Source organism: Oreochromis aureus, linkage group 5, assembly GCF_013358895.1.
Source record: "Oreochromis aureus strain Israel breed Guangdong linkage group 5, ZZ_aureus, whole genome shotgun sequence".
Taxonomy (NCBI): Eukaryota; Metazoa; Chordata; class Actinopteri; order Cichliformes; family Cichlidae; genus Oreochromis; species Oreochromis aureus.
Window position 1 is genome coordinate 32,568,129 of NC_052946.1, and position 15,301 is coordinate 32,583,429.

At 36.7% G+C, this 15,301-nt stretch overlaps 1 protein-coding gene and 1 long non-coding RNA gene across 2 annotated transcripts; both read left to right on the plus strand.

Moving 5' to 3' along the window:
- Positions 1-1,739: 1,739 nt before the first annotated feature.
- Positions 1,740-11,807, plus strand: LOC116317768 (immunoglobulin-like and fibronectin type III domain-containing protein 1). Its single transcript, XM_039612669.1, has 17 exons — positions 1,740-2,471; positions 2,580-2,606; positions 2,895-2,940; positions 3,015-3,210; positions 3,492-3,605; positions 3,734-3,896; positions 4,014-4,286; positions 5,484-5,608; positions 5,770-5,911; positions 6,212-6,505; positions 8,027-8,203; positions 8,332-8,460; positions 8,596-8,904; positions 9,557-9,642; positions 9,748-9,940; positions 10,564-10,860; positions 11,464-11,807. The coding sequence occupies exons 1-17, from the start codon at positions 2,258-2,260 to the stop codon at positions 11,805-11,807; spliced, it is 3,129 nt and encodes a 1,042-aa protein (XP_039468603.1). The 5' UTR covers positions 1,740-2,257.
- A 1,224-nt stretch (positions 11,808-13,031) lies between these two features.
- Positions 13,032-14,535, plus strand: LOC120440211. Its single transcript, XR_005613073.1, has 3 exons — positions 13,032-13,176; positions 13,419-13,591; positions 14,146-14,535. It is a non-coding gene; the product is annotated as an uncharacterized LOC120440211 (long non-coding RNA).
- Positions 14,536-15,301: the final 766 nt, after the last annotated feature.

Consider the following 15,301-nt stretch of genomic DNA (forward strand, 5'->3'; position numbering starts at 1 on the left):
CACAAATAATACAGTTAGTGTTTAATACAGTAACAGATCCTAAAACTTAGTTTCGATCTACTAACTTTACAACTCTATAATGACTTCTTAAATAGACACACTTACAACTTGTCCAAGACACAATTTTTATTGCAATTTTTTACAATAATAATTTCTCAGCATTTATGTTTTTCCATGCATTCCTGCTGGTTTATGTCACTTTTTGGTTAAAATAAAAAGAAATAAAAAGAAATGAAAAAGCATCATACTGACAGGTTAAAACAGTCTAATTTAAAAATAAGTCCTTCAAAAATCTGCACATAAATTAAGCATTTAACCAAAAATTTACACTAAAATAATACATTAAATTAATTAAACAACACAAAAATGTGTAGAATTTAATCCAAACTTCAGCTTAGTCAGTAGAGTTTAACATATTTCAAGATCTTGCCATGACCTAGCTGTAATGTTAAGAAAAATAAGGAAATGGTGACCTCTTGTGAAATTCCAGTGTGAAACTGCAACCAAATGAAAAAGCAGTGATGAAGCTGCCTCAACTATTGTTTGGAGAGAAGTAAAAAAAAATACTGGGTCTTATATATACTGCAGGACAGATTAACACCTCAACTTTAAATACTTTGACCATGTACAATCAATTTTTTTTTCAACTTTTCATGTACTGAGCATAGACTGACTCATGTGACAGCAGCTCAATTTGTTCACATACTTCACCATTACCCAATACTTTTTAAAGTCAGAAATGTTTTTAATGTTCTAAATAATATATACTCTGCAGACACATGCATTAGTAACATCTATGTTTTTCTGTTGGTTGCAGGCTTCCTGTTCATGTTTACATTCATAGCATCACCCAGCTATGCTGTTAAACACTTTTCCTTCCCTTGACAGTGGCTATCAAGAAAAGGTCCAGGGTTCCTGGGGTTATGATCACTCAGACTGTGGAGCAACTGCCAGCAGGAAAATCGACCCCCGACTTTACCCGCAAACCAATGGCTGTGACTGTCCAAGAAGGTAGAAAAACAACCATAGCCAGTGAAACTGACAACAACAATACAGCAAAATTATTAACACCCGCATCACTGTCATGATTTCTATATTTCAGGTAAAAAAGCCTTTTTCAAAGCTATGGTTAGTGGAGAGCCAGCACCAACTGTGACATGGGGGCGTAATAAAGGTGAAATAGATGACCCAGAAAAGTACAAGCCTAGATATGATGAAAGAACTCGAGAACACATTCTTGAGGTAAGAACAAAAGAAAAGGGAGCGTGGGTTGGAGTTCAGTGCTAATCTGCAGCAGATATTGGGATAAAAGGATTGGGCTAATATTAATTTGCTAACGTTAATTTTTCAAGCTAAACATTTTTAAAGTCAAGAAATTCTTTTTTGTATATTCATCAACAATTAAAACAGCTGCTGTAACTCTAAGTGTACAATACGCATTTATTTTTAGATTGAGGTAAACTTGTAGTAATATGGTGTCATGGGCCTGCAGCTGCAGACTGTGTGGCGAGAGGACAAGAAGCCAAACGCAGACACTTGAAAACATGAGTGGGTGCAAACAAAAGGGGAGCCTTTTATTTAGGCTGAATGAAAATACAAATAGAAGTCAAATGAAAACTTAACGAAGACTTAACTAACAAACTAAACTGAACGAACTAAAGCTAAACACGGAATACGGAAAATGAGACCTGGACGTGGAAACCTGGAACATGGAGCACGAAATGCAGCCAACCTGACAAGGTACAAAGAAAAAACAGAGGGTGATTAAGGAGAGTGGAAACAGAAACATGGCTGGGAAAAATAGACATAACGACAGAGGGGAAGCAACACTAAACACACTGAACACGGGACGAGAGACTGTCAAAATAAAATAGGAAACACACTAGGATGCAGACTGAGACACGCACTTGACACAGGAGCCGGGAGGAAGGAACGCACATAGGACGGACTGGGAAGTGGAAGGGAGGAGACAAAAAGAGGGAAACATGGAAGCAGTTAAGGGGGATGAGACATAGAGGGAGAGAGAGGGAGCGAGACCAAACACAGACACGACTGGGGAAACATACACAGAAGACATGACAGACTGATAATAAACTCGAACTTAAAACATCTTCATAATGCGATGGAAGAAAACATGAATACAAAAAAATTCTAAACTTTAGGGGAGAAAACCTCAACACTAAAATATCCTAATAAAGCAAAGGGTCATGAACCAAAAGGAAAACTCAAAAAGCTTGGTCACCCCAAATCATGACATATGGTGCTAAAGCTCCATAACCAGGCTTACTTTTTTTGGGAGATAGTAGAGTCAATATCGGAGTCTATTGTCAAATATTTACATATTTCACGTGAGAATCATTTTTATTGTCAGATAATCAACATCAATCCAGACCAAGCAGACACTTACAAGTGTTTTGCCACCAATGAATATGGAAAAGCTGTCTGCACCACCACTCTCAATGTCATTGCAGGTGAGCTTTATAGTTAACACTAATAACTGAGTTAAATAACTTTACAATATACCACGTCGGGTAATTAATGATTCCTTGTTCTATTGTTGTTTTCATGCATGTATGAAGCCGGCTTCAAGAAGAAAAGCCAGGGAGGTAAGAAAGCATACTTTTACATGAACTGGTTTACTCTTTCTAATAGCGTCCAATCCATGAGTTTCTTTTTAGAATTACAGACTTTTAGCATATTTATTCTTTGCAAAATTTTACTTTGGTAGCAAAATTTGTTTCTTTTTTATTGCAAAATAGTAAAAATTAAACAAAAAATTGACAGAGCCTTATAAGAATCCTTCACGATTAGATTTGGAAGAAAAATACCACAAAGTGAAAAAAGCGTCCAGATGGCAGAATTTTATTTTAAACTTAAGACAAAATTTCTTTCAGGAAGTGGGCAGGAACCACATGATTTCAGATCAATGCTCAAGAAAACGTAAGTTCACATCAAAGTCAAATTATTCAAAATGTGTTCTGCATGTTGTAATGGCCTCCAATGCCCCTTTTTAGTGTTGTTGTTACTAGGAAAAAGCAACTCCCACCACAGAAAGAGGGAGAAATTGATCCTAAACTCTGGGAACTGCTTATAAGTGCACCAAAGAAAGATTATGAAAAAATCTGCTTGGAATTTGGGGTTACTGACTTTCGGTGGATGTTGAAAAGATTGAACCAGATGAAGAAGGAAAGGGCAGACGAACAGGCAAAGGTACTGTATAAATTTTGTAACAGTTGCACATGAATTCTGGATTTTGTATCTTGAACCAACAACATGTTGCTGAGTTTTTAAACAAGGAAGAAGGTTGACTTGCATCTTGAGCTTTACTTTAAAACCTGGTAGTTCAGCCTGCTAAAGTCTGCTTAGTTATTTTTAATGTTTCTGATTTAATTCCTTCTCTCCATTTTTTCAAAACATGATTTCTTAAGCAGTAAAGTTTAAAACAACATTTGCAGACACATTAGATAAAACTTGTTATCTTTCCTTTATAGGTTGTAGAGAAGCTGGAAAATGTGAAACAAATTGAAGTGAAACCAAACGGAAAAGCTGAATTTGGATTTGACATGCAGCTATGGGATCCCAATAGTGCAGTTAACTTATACAAGGTGATTTTAAATGCATTGTAAAACAGCAAAAAAATAATAAAAATAAATAAAGTTTTTAATAAAACTTTAATAATTGAATAATGAAAATAAACACACAAATAATAATGTTACTACTTCTGTCTCAAAAGGATGGCATAATGGTTCCTTATGCAGATGATGAAAATTCAAAACATAGCCTTAGGAAAAAAGGAACAAATTATCTTTTTACCATTAAAGACCCTCAGCCAGAAGATGCTGGATTTTACCAGGTTGATGTCGAAGAGGCAAATGTTCTTACAACTGAGTTCAGAGGCAAGTAAAACTACTCCACTTAATAGTTGGTTATATGAGAAGTTTATAAAACAAATCAAGCACATTTATATTTTGAGATCATCTTGGGTTTCAAAATTACATTTTTTCCTCTCTTAGTGCCTGCAGTGGAGTTTGTAGACAAGATTAAGGATGCTAAAGCTGTTGAAAGTGAGGACGCTGTATTTCAGTGCGTTTTGTCAACACCACTCAACAGAATTACTTGGTCAAGAGAAGACTCCTCACTTGAACATGGGGACAAATATGAGATCACCATCTCAGAGGACAAACTAACTCACACATTAAGAGTAAAAGATTGTGAAATTGCAGATAAGGGGGCATATTATGCAATTGCCGGTATTGCTTCCAGCAGGGCCTCTCTCATGGTGGAAGGTGGGACATTTTTCTTTTTTGTACTCACATAGCACAATTATAAATAAAAATGCAAATGGTGTAATACTAAGACAAACAGTCTTGAATGTTTGATAGTCATGATATTACTCAACCTGTTTTGTTCATCATTTACATTTTAGTCAAAAATTTTGACTGAAATAACTGATTTGTTCTCTCTATGTTTGTGTGTCTACTGTAACTCAGAGGATCCACATGGTCGGAAAGGTCGCAAGGGAACCAAAACCATTGGACATGATAACCTGTCTAACCGAGGCTTGGACAAGGCAAAGATTTCAAAAGAGAAAGATGACTTGGAGGCAGTCAATCGAGCACTTGCTGAAAAGAAAGCTGCAGACGCACTCAGAGATGCGAAAGATGGGGGTGATGGAAGAGATGGTTTAGGGGCTGGGGAAGGTTCTGGTGGCAAAACTGGTGATGGTTCTGGTGGCAAAACTGGTGATGGTTCTGGTGGCAAAACTGGTGATGGTTCTGGTGGTAAAATTGGTGATGGTTCTGGTTCTGGTGACGGAAGTGGGGATGGTTCTGGTTCTGGTGACAGGGGTGGTGATGGAACTGATGGAGATGATAAGAACCACTTCAGAGGAGAAGAAGATGATAAAGATACAAAAGATGATGCGCGTATGAAGAAGCGATCACGAACTGGGCCTTTGGTTCCTGAGACTGTCTTAGGTAAAACTCCTTACAACGTGGTTCAAATACTGAATAATGTATGTTCAGATTACAGATTATTAATATAATGTCAAAGCTTTAGCTCAGCTGTTCTCAAGAGTGAGCGTCTGCAAATACTTGTAACTTGGCAATATCAGCCCATATTCAATCAGTGTTTCAGGATGACTCCCATTCCACTAAAGGTTCGATCAGATATAATGTTTGAGGCTTAAGTAAAATTTCTATTCCAGGGGGAAAAATGACCAAAAGTGAATGTGGTTCAATTTTTAGTGAAAGATAATCATACAATATACTGTACATATTTCCCAATCCTATCTGCTGTCCACAAGGGAGGGCATACTGTAATGAAGAAAGCAAAGGTATAAAATAGGATTTTTAAATTAAAGTGTGTGCTTATGTGCTTTCAGTTTTATCTCTATTGTAATTTGCTACTGATGTGTCATTTTGAAAATAATCAAAACATAATTTGTTATATAACGTGATTAGTTTTTACATTTTCACATGTAGATCGAGGTGTTCAATTTGTCAGTGGGCTATCAGATACGAATGCCAATACTGGAGAACGGGTGGAGATGTCTTGCAAACTAAGCAGTGAGACGTCAGAGGGCCGCTGGTACAAAAATGGGAAACTGGTAAGTCAAAGGAGTAAAACAGGAGTGTAAGAAAATTGCCACAATTCACTGTATATGAAATTACTATAACTACAACTTATAGACTTTGTTCTTTTTCTACAAATAACTAACATTTTATATAGTTAATCACTTTTTAACTATTTATTTACTTATTTGTCTAGCTAACAAATGAAGATGGGATAACAATTATCAAAGATGGAGCCTTTCACAGGCTGATAGTCGATTGCTGTAAAAAAGATGACGCAGCCGTGTACCGCTTTGAAGCTGAAGGACGTAAATCAGAAGCAACACTTAATATTCAAGGTCAGAATAAAATGAGCAACATGGCTGTAGCACAGCAAAACATATCAAATAATTAGTGCTGTCAGCGTTAATCTCGTTAAAATGACGTTAATGCCATAACCGCATTAACGCGGCAAATCTCCGTTAGTGAGTTACCACGGATAGCCCCGTGTGTGGGGCTGCACAGTGTCAACACGTTAACACGGTTATGGCGTGAACGACATTTTAACACTGACAGCACTACAAATAATATAATAACACTTTTAAAAAGGTTCTCATTGTTTGAATAAAACACTTTTTCCCGTCTCTCCTATACTAAAGATCCACCAAAAATGGACCCTGATGCACTAGGAAATTTCACAAAGCCAGTCATCATAAAGGCAGGCGAAAATGCTGAATGGAAGCTGCCATTCTCAGGCCAAGCACCAATGACTATACAGTGGTACAAGAATGACGATGAGCTGCTGCCAGCCCTCAATGTGAAGATTGAAACTTCTGATTCTGAGAGTCAACTACGCCTTATCAAGTGTCAAAGAAAAGACAGTGGAGAGGTGAAAATCAAAATAAAAAATGAATTTGGTACAACAGAGGCAGTATCCAAACTTATTGTACTGGGTGAGTTTTCCTCAGATATAATCTGGCAGTTTCTGTGATAACAGCCGAGGACATGTTAGACATAAACAGGCTGTGGAAAAATAAAGTTTTATACTTGAGCGTGCAAATGGTATACCGGCAAATGTTTCACAAAAAAAGCCCTATGAATAAATAAATAAAGGCTTTTATCGCCACTGAAATGATAATGCTTTTAATTTTCCGGAGATGAATACAGCAATTAGTGGAGTATGTTTGGGAAATTATGACTTTGTAATAGCAAAAATTATGGACATTAGCTTAATTGTTACATATTATCTCACATAATGACCTGTTCTAAGTTGGTTCTCTATTATATTTACAGTTTGTTTGCTTATGTTGTGCTTTATTTACTTAAATTATATTGTTCATAGTGGTGTGAATAGTGAATAATTTAGTCGGGAGCTGGTTTGAGGCTCATCTCCATGCAAGAATGAAGAGATGTTGCTTTAAAAGCAGAGCCTGTCTACAGAGAAACCTGAGCTTTATTGCTCATCACTCTATGGACTGAGTAATTATTCACCACAGTCTAATTACCATAATGTATGAATTCCAGCATGGCCAACAGAAGTGTACTGGATTGATGCTTTCAACATGAAAATATCCATTTATTATCTTAAAAGACCGTCATAGAAATAAATCCCAATACCCTTGTAAAATGACCGTGAGTCAAATAAAGGCCTGTTGCCTTAAGCAGCTGAAGTAAATTACAAAAAATGCCCTGGTTGCCATTTGAAGAAAAACGGTATGGCAAAATGTAGAATGTGCAAACATAAATGCCTCTGACGCATTTCTTGTCATTTTGTCAACAGACAAACCAACACCTCCACAAGGGCCTGTGGACATTATGGAAAGTGCTGTGACATCTGTTGAATTCAAATGGAAACCACCAAAAGACAATGGCGGATGTCCGATCGCAAACTACATCATAGAGCGACAACAAGTAGGGCGAAATAAATGGACAAGTCTTGGTGAGATACCCGGCAACAGCCCAAGTTACAAAGATTCAGATGTGGACCCTGGAAGGAGATATTGCTACCGGATCAGAGCGAAGACTGCAGAAGGTATCAGTGACTACTTGCAGACAGAGGACATACCAGCTGGTATATTACGTAAGTTTTCAGTTAATCCCTTCTTCTTCATTAATTTTTCTTTGCTCAGTTTAGAAGGAAGTATTACAAGGCATGTCTTTTAGTATCCAGGTAGAAACACTTTGTTTATTGCAGTAAAACCCTGACTAACCGCTGATTAAGTGTTAGGAGGAGTTAAAACAAATCCATAAAGAATATATACCAAGCTATATTAAATATATTAAAACACTGTCTCTGAATTTATGTATCTAATAAATACCCTTCCATTTACACATTTTGCTTTCTTAAGTTTTCAGCCACTTGCTAATTATGGATGACAGAAATAATAAAAGTAATGTTGAGAAACATGGCATGGCAACATTGATTAATTAACTGAGTTTCACTTTCAATTCTCTGTGTCACATTTCCCCCACAGGATATCCTGGACCGCCAGCTGTACCCAAAGTGGTCAGTGCCTTTAAAGACTGCATTAATCTTACTTGGAGTCCTCCATGTGACACTGGAGGAACCAAAATAGTGGGATACAATTTGGAAAAGAACAAGAAAGGCACCAATTACTGGAGCCTTGTAAATCAAAAAGGGCCAATTACAGGTATACAACTTAAATGCTGAGCTGCAGGAAATTTCATTAGCTCAAGAGTAAAAATAAATGCTTGTCACGTACCTGCACACATCAGTGCAGATTTATATTGATATAATTGCTCCTTCTGTTGTCTATAGATACAAAGTATGCAGTTAAAGATGTATTTGAAGGAGCAGCATATGAATTTAGAGTGTCAGCTGTCAACCTGTCTGGTGCTGGAGATCCCAGTATTCCATGTGACACAGTTATTGCAAGAGATCCAATGAGTAAGTTAATCACACAGACTTATGTTTTACTGTATGTGGGGGGATTTTTCAGTCATGAAAGTCATTCTTTAAAGTAAATATAATTCTCTCTGTTGTGTAATAGAAAAGCTTCACTCTCACATTATGTTATTGCAGAACCCCCAGGCAAAGTCACAGACCTTAAATTAACGTCTTCCAATTACACGACATTTTCGCTGGCTTGGACTAAACCTAAGGAAGAGCAAGGGGTAGAAGATGAAGCCCAAGGGTATTATGTGGAGATCAGACCAATAGAGAGCCTTGAATGGACCCGCTGTAATACCACCCCAATTACTCTAACATCCTACACTGTGCTTGGCCTTAAGGCAATGGCCACATACTGGGTGAGAGTAATTGCCACCAATTATGGAGGTGATGGAGAACCTCAGAGCTTTGATAATTATATCATTGCTATGCCTCCTCCTGGTAAGAAATGCAGTTTTTATAGTTTGACACTGCATGAATACAAGTATAAATTGGTCATTTCTAAAACAACAATATTTATATTTATTTTTCACAAAACGCCAAAGAAAATATGCAGTTTTTCTTCTAATACAACATATCTACACACAGGAACAATTGTCTCAAAAAAGCTTACAGTTGTCAAAAATAATGTTTGTGTGCCATACACCCATTTAATATCTGTAGATATAAGAGACAGCGGGTGAGAATTGTTGTGACAAGACAGGTTATGACTGAAAACACATCTGATAGGATTATAAAGCCCAGCATGAACAAAAAAACTGCAGTTCAAATGCATCATATCACCAAGCATAGCAATTTAAATCTGTAGTTTAAACTCAAAGAAGAATTGTAAAAGAAAAACTAATGAGTGCATTTAACATCTTATTAATTGTTAGTTTTATTCTCATTACTAGTACAGGTTTTCTGTGTAAGTGAATTATGACTAAAACAGGGAGGTCTAACAATGGAATTAAGGTTAATTATACCCTTTGTGTCAACTATAGACAGAGCATGTCCTCATAATACAGTAGAGAGATTCAAAATATAGAACTCCCTCAGCAGCTTTATGAATTACAAATTTAATTGTATTGTATTCTAAATCTATCCTTCAAAGTCAAACCAAAGTTTAAAGACCGCAACATGAAGACCTTTGTGGTGGTGAAATCTGGAAACACTGTTCGCCTCAACATCAACTTTGAGGTATTATTCCACAGGCTTTTACTCTGTTCACTGTGTGAGAATCTAATCAATGCTGTTAGTTAATACAGCGATTTATTAATTTGACTGCTATGCTGTCATCTACAGGCATCTCCCATGCCTGAAATCTTTTGGTTAAAGGATGGTATTCCAGTACCAAAGCATGTAACCATTACCAACTCTGATAAAGGATCTCAACTCTTAATTCCTACATCTGAGAGGACGGACACTGGCATCTATACCATTACTGTCAAGAACATGGTTGGCCAGGAAAGTTTCAACGTTGAAATAAGAGTTACAGGTAAGTGTCCAAGAGCCTTAGCAATGGTTTGTCATCGTTAGGCTAAATAAGACCATATATTGTAGCCAAATTAGAGTAAAACTATGAAATCCACGTATTATCCTGTAAGTTAGCTGGATGCAGTTGCATGGTAATTGCAGTACAGAATAATGACTTAATTTGGTGACTTGGATTCTATTTGTATTCATGCTACCATGGAAACATATGTTTTAGCAAATACAATGTGATTAAAGTAGGAACAGAATACATGTATTTATACCTTAATGTACCACATAGGTTGTACTACTTTAAGATCACATTAAAGGTATGCAACACTGTAGATAAGGGAATGCTTAAAGCCATAATGCTGTGACTGTAACAAAATACTCCAGTCCAATTTTCTCTCTGCCTATTTCAAGAAATCCCTTTTTCCCCAAGCTATGCTTATTGCTGCAGCTAGCTGTACCTGTGTTAGGAGTTTTACTTGAATGAAAATCGTTCTAATTCAAAGCCTATCCGACAGAAGCTGTACAAAAATCTATTTCCTCTCCAAACCATCAAGGGTACAATTTAGACTGAAAATCAGTAACCTAGCCCTGCTATATCAGTAAACAGTATTTTTAAATCTCTAATTTTTTCTCCAGATGATCCTAAACCTCCAGGTCCAGTGGAGCTGGAACAGAATATCCCAGGAACAGTGACACTGTCCTGGACTCCCTCTCCAGATGAAAAAAGGGATGACAGGCTGCACTACATGGTATCAAAGAGGGACTCCTTCAAACGGACTTGGAGAACAGTGGCAGACAACCTCTTTAACAACAAATTCACAGTTGTCAACATTTTACCTGGACGGCAGTATCACTTCAGGGTTTTTGCTAAAAATGACATGGGCCTTTCTCCGCCTTCCGAGTCCCCTGTGTTTGAAACCAAAAAGGAAAAAGGTTTGTTTCAAGTTTAATCATGAAAACAATACAAAACTCGCAATCATTTTGCAAACTGGCAAACTAAATCACTGTTCCTAAGCTAGGTTCTCAACAAAGTGATGATTTCTTTAAACAGTTAAATTATTAGATTTCCCTGACGTTCATTCATTGTTAGACTGGGGTTTGAGCCACAAAAGTATAAAAACATTAATCAGATTGTAAATTAAGAAACTAAATATGCCCTTTTCTGTATTTGATACAAAATAGCAAAGAAAGAAAGCAACAGGGGTCTCTGAGTGAGCGAGAATAAAATATGCACAGGCAGCCAATAACAGACGGCAAAACTGACAGTAATAGCTCTAAATATGGACTCATCTGTGAGTTTAAATGTGACTGCTCATTACCCATGGTTATTAAAGATAAATGCATGACATACTTTATTCACAACCTTTACTTCAATCTAAGAAATCAGATTTGAAATCAACATGTTTCAACATAATAAAAACAAATAAAACTTCACTAATTAACACTAACCATCCCTTATCATAAGTGTCCCAGTCTCCCCTACTTAATTTTTATTTTTGTTAAAATATAATTACTTTTTGTAATTCTTTGTTTCAGAAAAGTTTCAAGTAAACAGACCAGAGATAAAACACCGGATCTTTGATTCTCCTCCCTCATTTATTGTTCCCCTGAAGAGGCGTACAGCCCCACAAGGTTATGAATGCTACATGAGCTGTGCCATTAAGGGTGATCCAGCTCCACGTGTTACATGGTACTGGAACAATATCAGCCTCAACACAAACACCAACTACCACATCACAAATGTATGTGGAGTCTGCTCCTTGCTTATATTGAGAGTGGGACCCAAAGACAACGGGGAATACAAAGTCGTCATACAGAACAAACTGGGGACTGCGGAGTCATCAATGACGCTGAATGTCAGAGGTATTCACAAGGTTTAACAATCATAACGTTTTTACTAGTTTGATTGCCTGTTGTAACATTTGAGTTTGCAGTATGTAGATTAAATAACCTCAGAGCAATATTGCTTTTTTTTTTGCAGAGTGAAGACAAGCCACAACTCCTGGGAAGAAGCTGAACAAACACCTGTGTGGAAATAATATAACCAATAAATGAAATGTAAAGGAAAATGTGGTCATTTTTGTTTAAATGGTAGATGTTGCAAAAATAGTTTAAAATATTGCTTTTTGTTTTTTAAATTCTGGAAAGGGATCCAAAGCATTTTGAAAGAAAGACAGTTTGAACATTTCAACACAAATGTGAAGTGCCATTGCTAGTATCTTAAGATTAAATTCATAATTTTTTCCGTGTTATGGTCCTCTATACAGCTGTCATATTTACACTACGTTTTGAGGTTTGCTATGGCAATCCACAAAATATCCAGGTTAACTGTGTACTGCAACTAGTATGAAATATGATGAAACAGCTCTCTCTTGAGGTGAATATGCAGTGTGACACCCGAATGCCACAATAACAGAGTTAAAGACAGTCACATTAGGTGGCAGAGGAAAGGAAAGGAAACATACAAGGCTGCATTTTCATCTTACTTTCTATGTTTAAAATGAAAAGCCTTTAGTATTAATATATTAGTGTTTGAACTGCAGCAAAATGTTACAAGTCAAGCTCTTTCCTCTTTTGTTGACCATGTAAATGTGTAGTTTCAAACATTCCTCACAATCATATTTTGTAGTAATTTAGTGGTAATTAAGCTACTTAGGCTTATGATTTATAGGTAGATCTATGTTTACAAATAACAGAAAAGATATCAGGGAAAACATATGTTGCTGTAGCTCAGGAGGTAGAGCAGGTCATCTACTAATTGGAAGGTTGGTGGCATGCCAAATATCCTTGAGCAAGATACTAATCCCAAGTTGATCTCTGATGCATCCATCGGAGTATGAATGTGTGTGAAGGGTAGATAGAAAGCACTCAAGTAGAAAAAGCATTAAAAAAGTGCCTGTGTGAATGAATCGGCAAGTTGTATAATGCACTTTGAGTGCTCCAGTAGAGTAAAAAGTGCTATGAAGTGAATCTAGTTCACAGAAGACACCCAACTCTGGTTAATTCCCTTTGCTGCTTCTATTGTGAAGTAAAAATCGAAGCAGCTTCCACCTGTTGGAGAAACTTGTGTGGTGAATGCTAGTGTCGGTCCTTTTTACCTTTACAGTCAGGCCTCTGAGAAGAGGGATTTATGTGCAACATCATCACAATCTTAAGAAACTGTCTTCACAACAGTTTCTACCTCCAGCAGGTGATGGAGATCACAGAAGCACGGAGAAGTTATCTAAATTCATCGCCTCTAATCAACCGGTATTAAGTACTTATATAGTTACTTATTTCATTTAGCGTTAGCCTTCGGAAGTTGCTTTAAAACAAACGCGCGCGCGCCCACGTCATTTATACACGAATTTAAAAACAAGGCACCAAGATATAAATAAAATAATGGAAGCATTGCAGTTTCTCTTTATAGATAAACGTGTAACTGTTACGACCCTAGCAAACTTGTTATGTGTTTTAGTGTGTCCCGTTTTCCTTCTCACCTGACTTTTCAGAACACCGCCATCCATTTCCCCCGAGTAGCCAGTGCACAGCTGGCTTCACTCAGCAATTAGCCACCCAACAGTTGTTGAAGAGCTGCCCACTCCTTCGGTGTGGAGAAGCTTCAGTGCTGTGTGGTGGGCTTGGGCGTCTGAGTCTGAACGCCAAACCTGCACAGGCCTAAGAGGTGTGTCTTGACAGTATTTGGGTCTTCAAGCTACTAGACGGTAGCTAGTGCCCGTTTACAGGAGCAGTGTTTTTCTTTGCTTTGCAGTGTCCGTTCTTTTCAGCACATTTTAGTTTGTTGATAACAAATGACGGTTTGATGAAGCCAATTGAATGTGTCGAATCTTGATGTTTCCATGTGCTTTTTTATGTGTAATGTCTTAACTTATATTAGTAAATAGACTTTAGTGAACAGGATTTACAAAGGGGTTATATTTCTGCTATCCTCTTGGTCCGATTATGCTTTAAAAAAAGACATTTCTAATGTCAATGAGACTCTTTAACTGGATAAATAAAGGATACATAAATGTCACGTTCCCAAATTGTGGGTTCTACCTTATGACATGAATGTCATGTTTGTGGCTCAAGATGACTTCATATCATTCATGAGAGATTCATTTGACACGTTTCACATATAGCCCAACAAGTCATTCATAGCAATTTAAATACAGGAAATCACTGTACACAGTTCTCTCAATGCGAATCTCTTTTGTGAAAGGTACTGTTTTCTGCCAGCAGGTGGTGCCTGGTTACTACCATATGATGATGAAGCATACTCAACAAAAGGGATATGGAGAAACCAAAACCTTTCTAACTAGAGGATATGTGCCGTGTATCGTTATTTGTTTTATTTTTTTTGTTTGTAGTCAGTTTACAAGTTACTGCTAAATGTATATATACCTCAGATTTCTCATGTTATTTGGACTACTGTCATCCTTCTGTGGTCTTTGAACTGAAACTGATTAAAAGGCAACAGCAAGCCCTTTTTAAGTGACTGACTCCAGCATTGTTAGAATGTTGCACTTTATGTAAACTGTACTGTCTCACTGTTGTCCAGCATGAACAATAAAATAAATAGAATAATCCAGAATTCTTCTGTAGTTGCAGTTGCATCATGTATGATGTGCTCCCATCAGCGCTCCTGTAAAAATTAAAATTTGTGGAATTATTAGATTTTTAATGTAATTAGAGCACATGCAGATGATGCTACACTGACTGAGGCTGAAACAAGAAATAAAACCAAGCTCTAGTTCTGTATGACTAAGATTCATAATGCTTAGAAACTACTCAGAATCAGATATTTTTGCTTAAAAAGTGTGTCTTTACCACTGGCACACATTTACAGCAGTGCATTATTTGTGAATAACTCACAGAAAATGTACCCTTTTTAGATAAATGAATGCCAAAAACTGCCTTTGAGCTGGTTACATTGCATTGCAACTAATGTAACCACAGACACATGCAACTTGGAGCTTGGTCAAAAGATTAACCTTTAACGACAGAATATACTGTAACACATAGTATACACATGTCTCCATGGCCAAGCACCCTATATGTTTTTATTATTACTTATCCTTTCTTTACTACTGTACATTCAGATGTGTCTTCTGCTAGTTATTTAAACTGGTAGGTTTTCATTTATTTATTTATTTGAATGAAAAGGCCTTGGTTCCCTTTTGCTTAAAGGACTCTATAGTAAATCACATTTTAATTCACAAGGAAAAAAATACTTCTTTGCCTTGAAATAGGTTTACTTCCCTTTGCATTACATACACTATCACATTTACAGAATTAACATTGCATCACATTTACACCATAATATACAAAACAGGCTTTTCTTAAAAAAAGAAAATGTAATGTATATTCATTTTAAAACACTATTAATTTGACT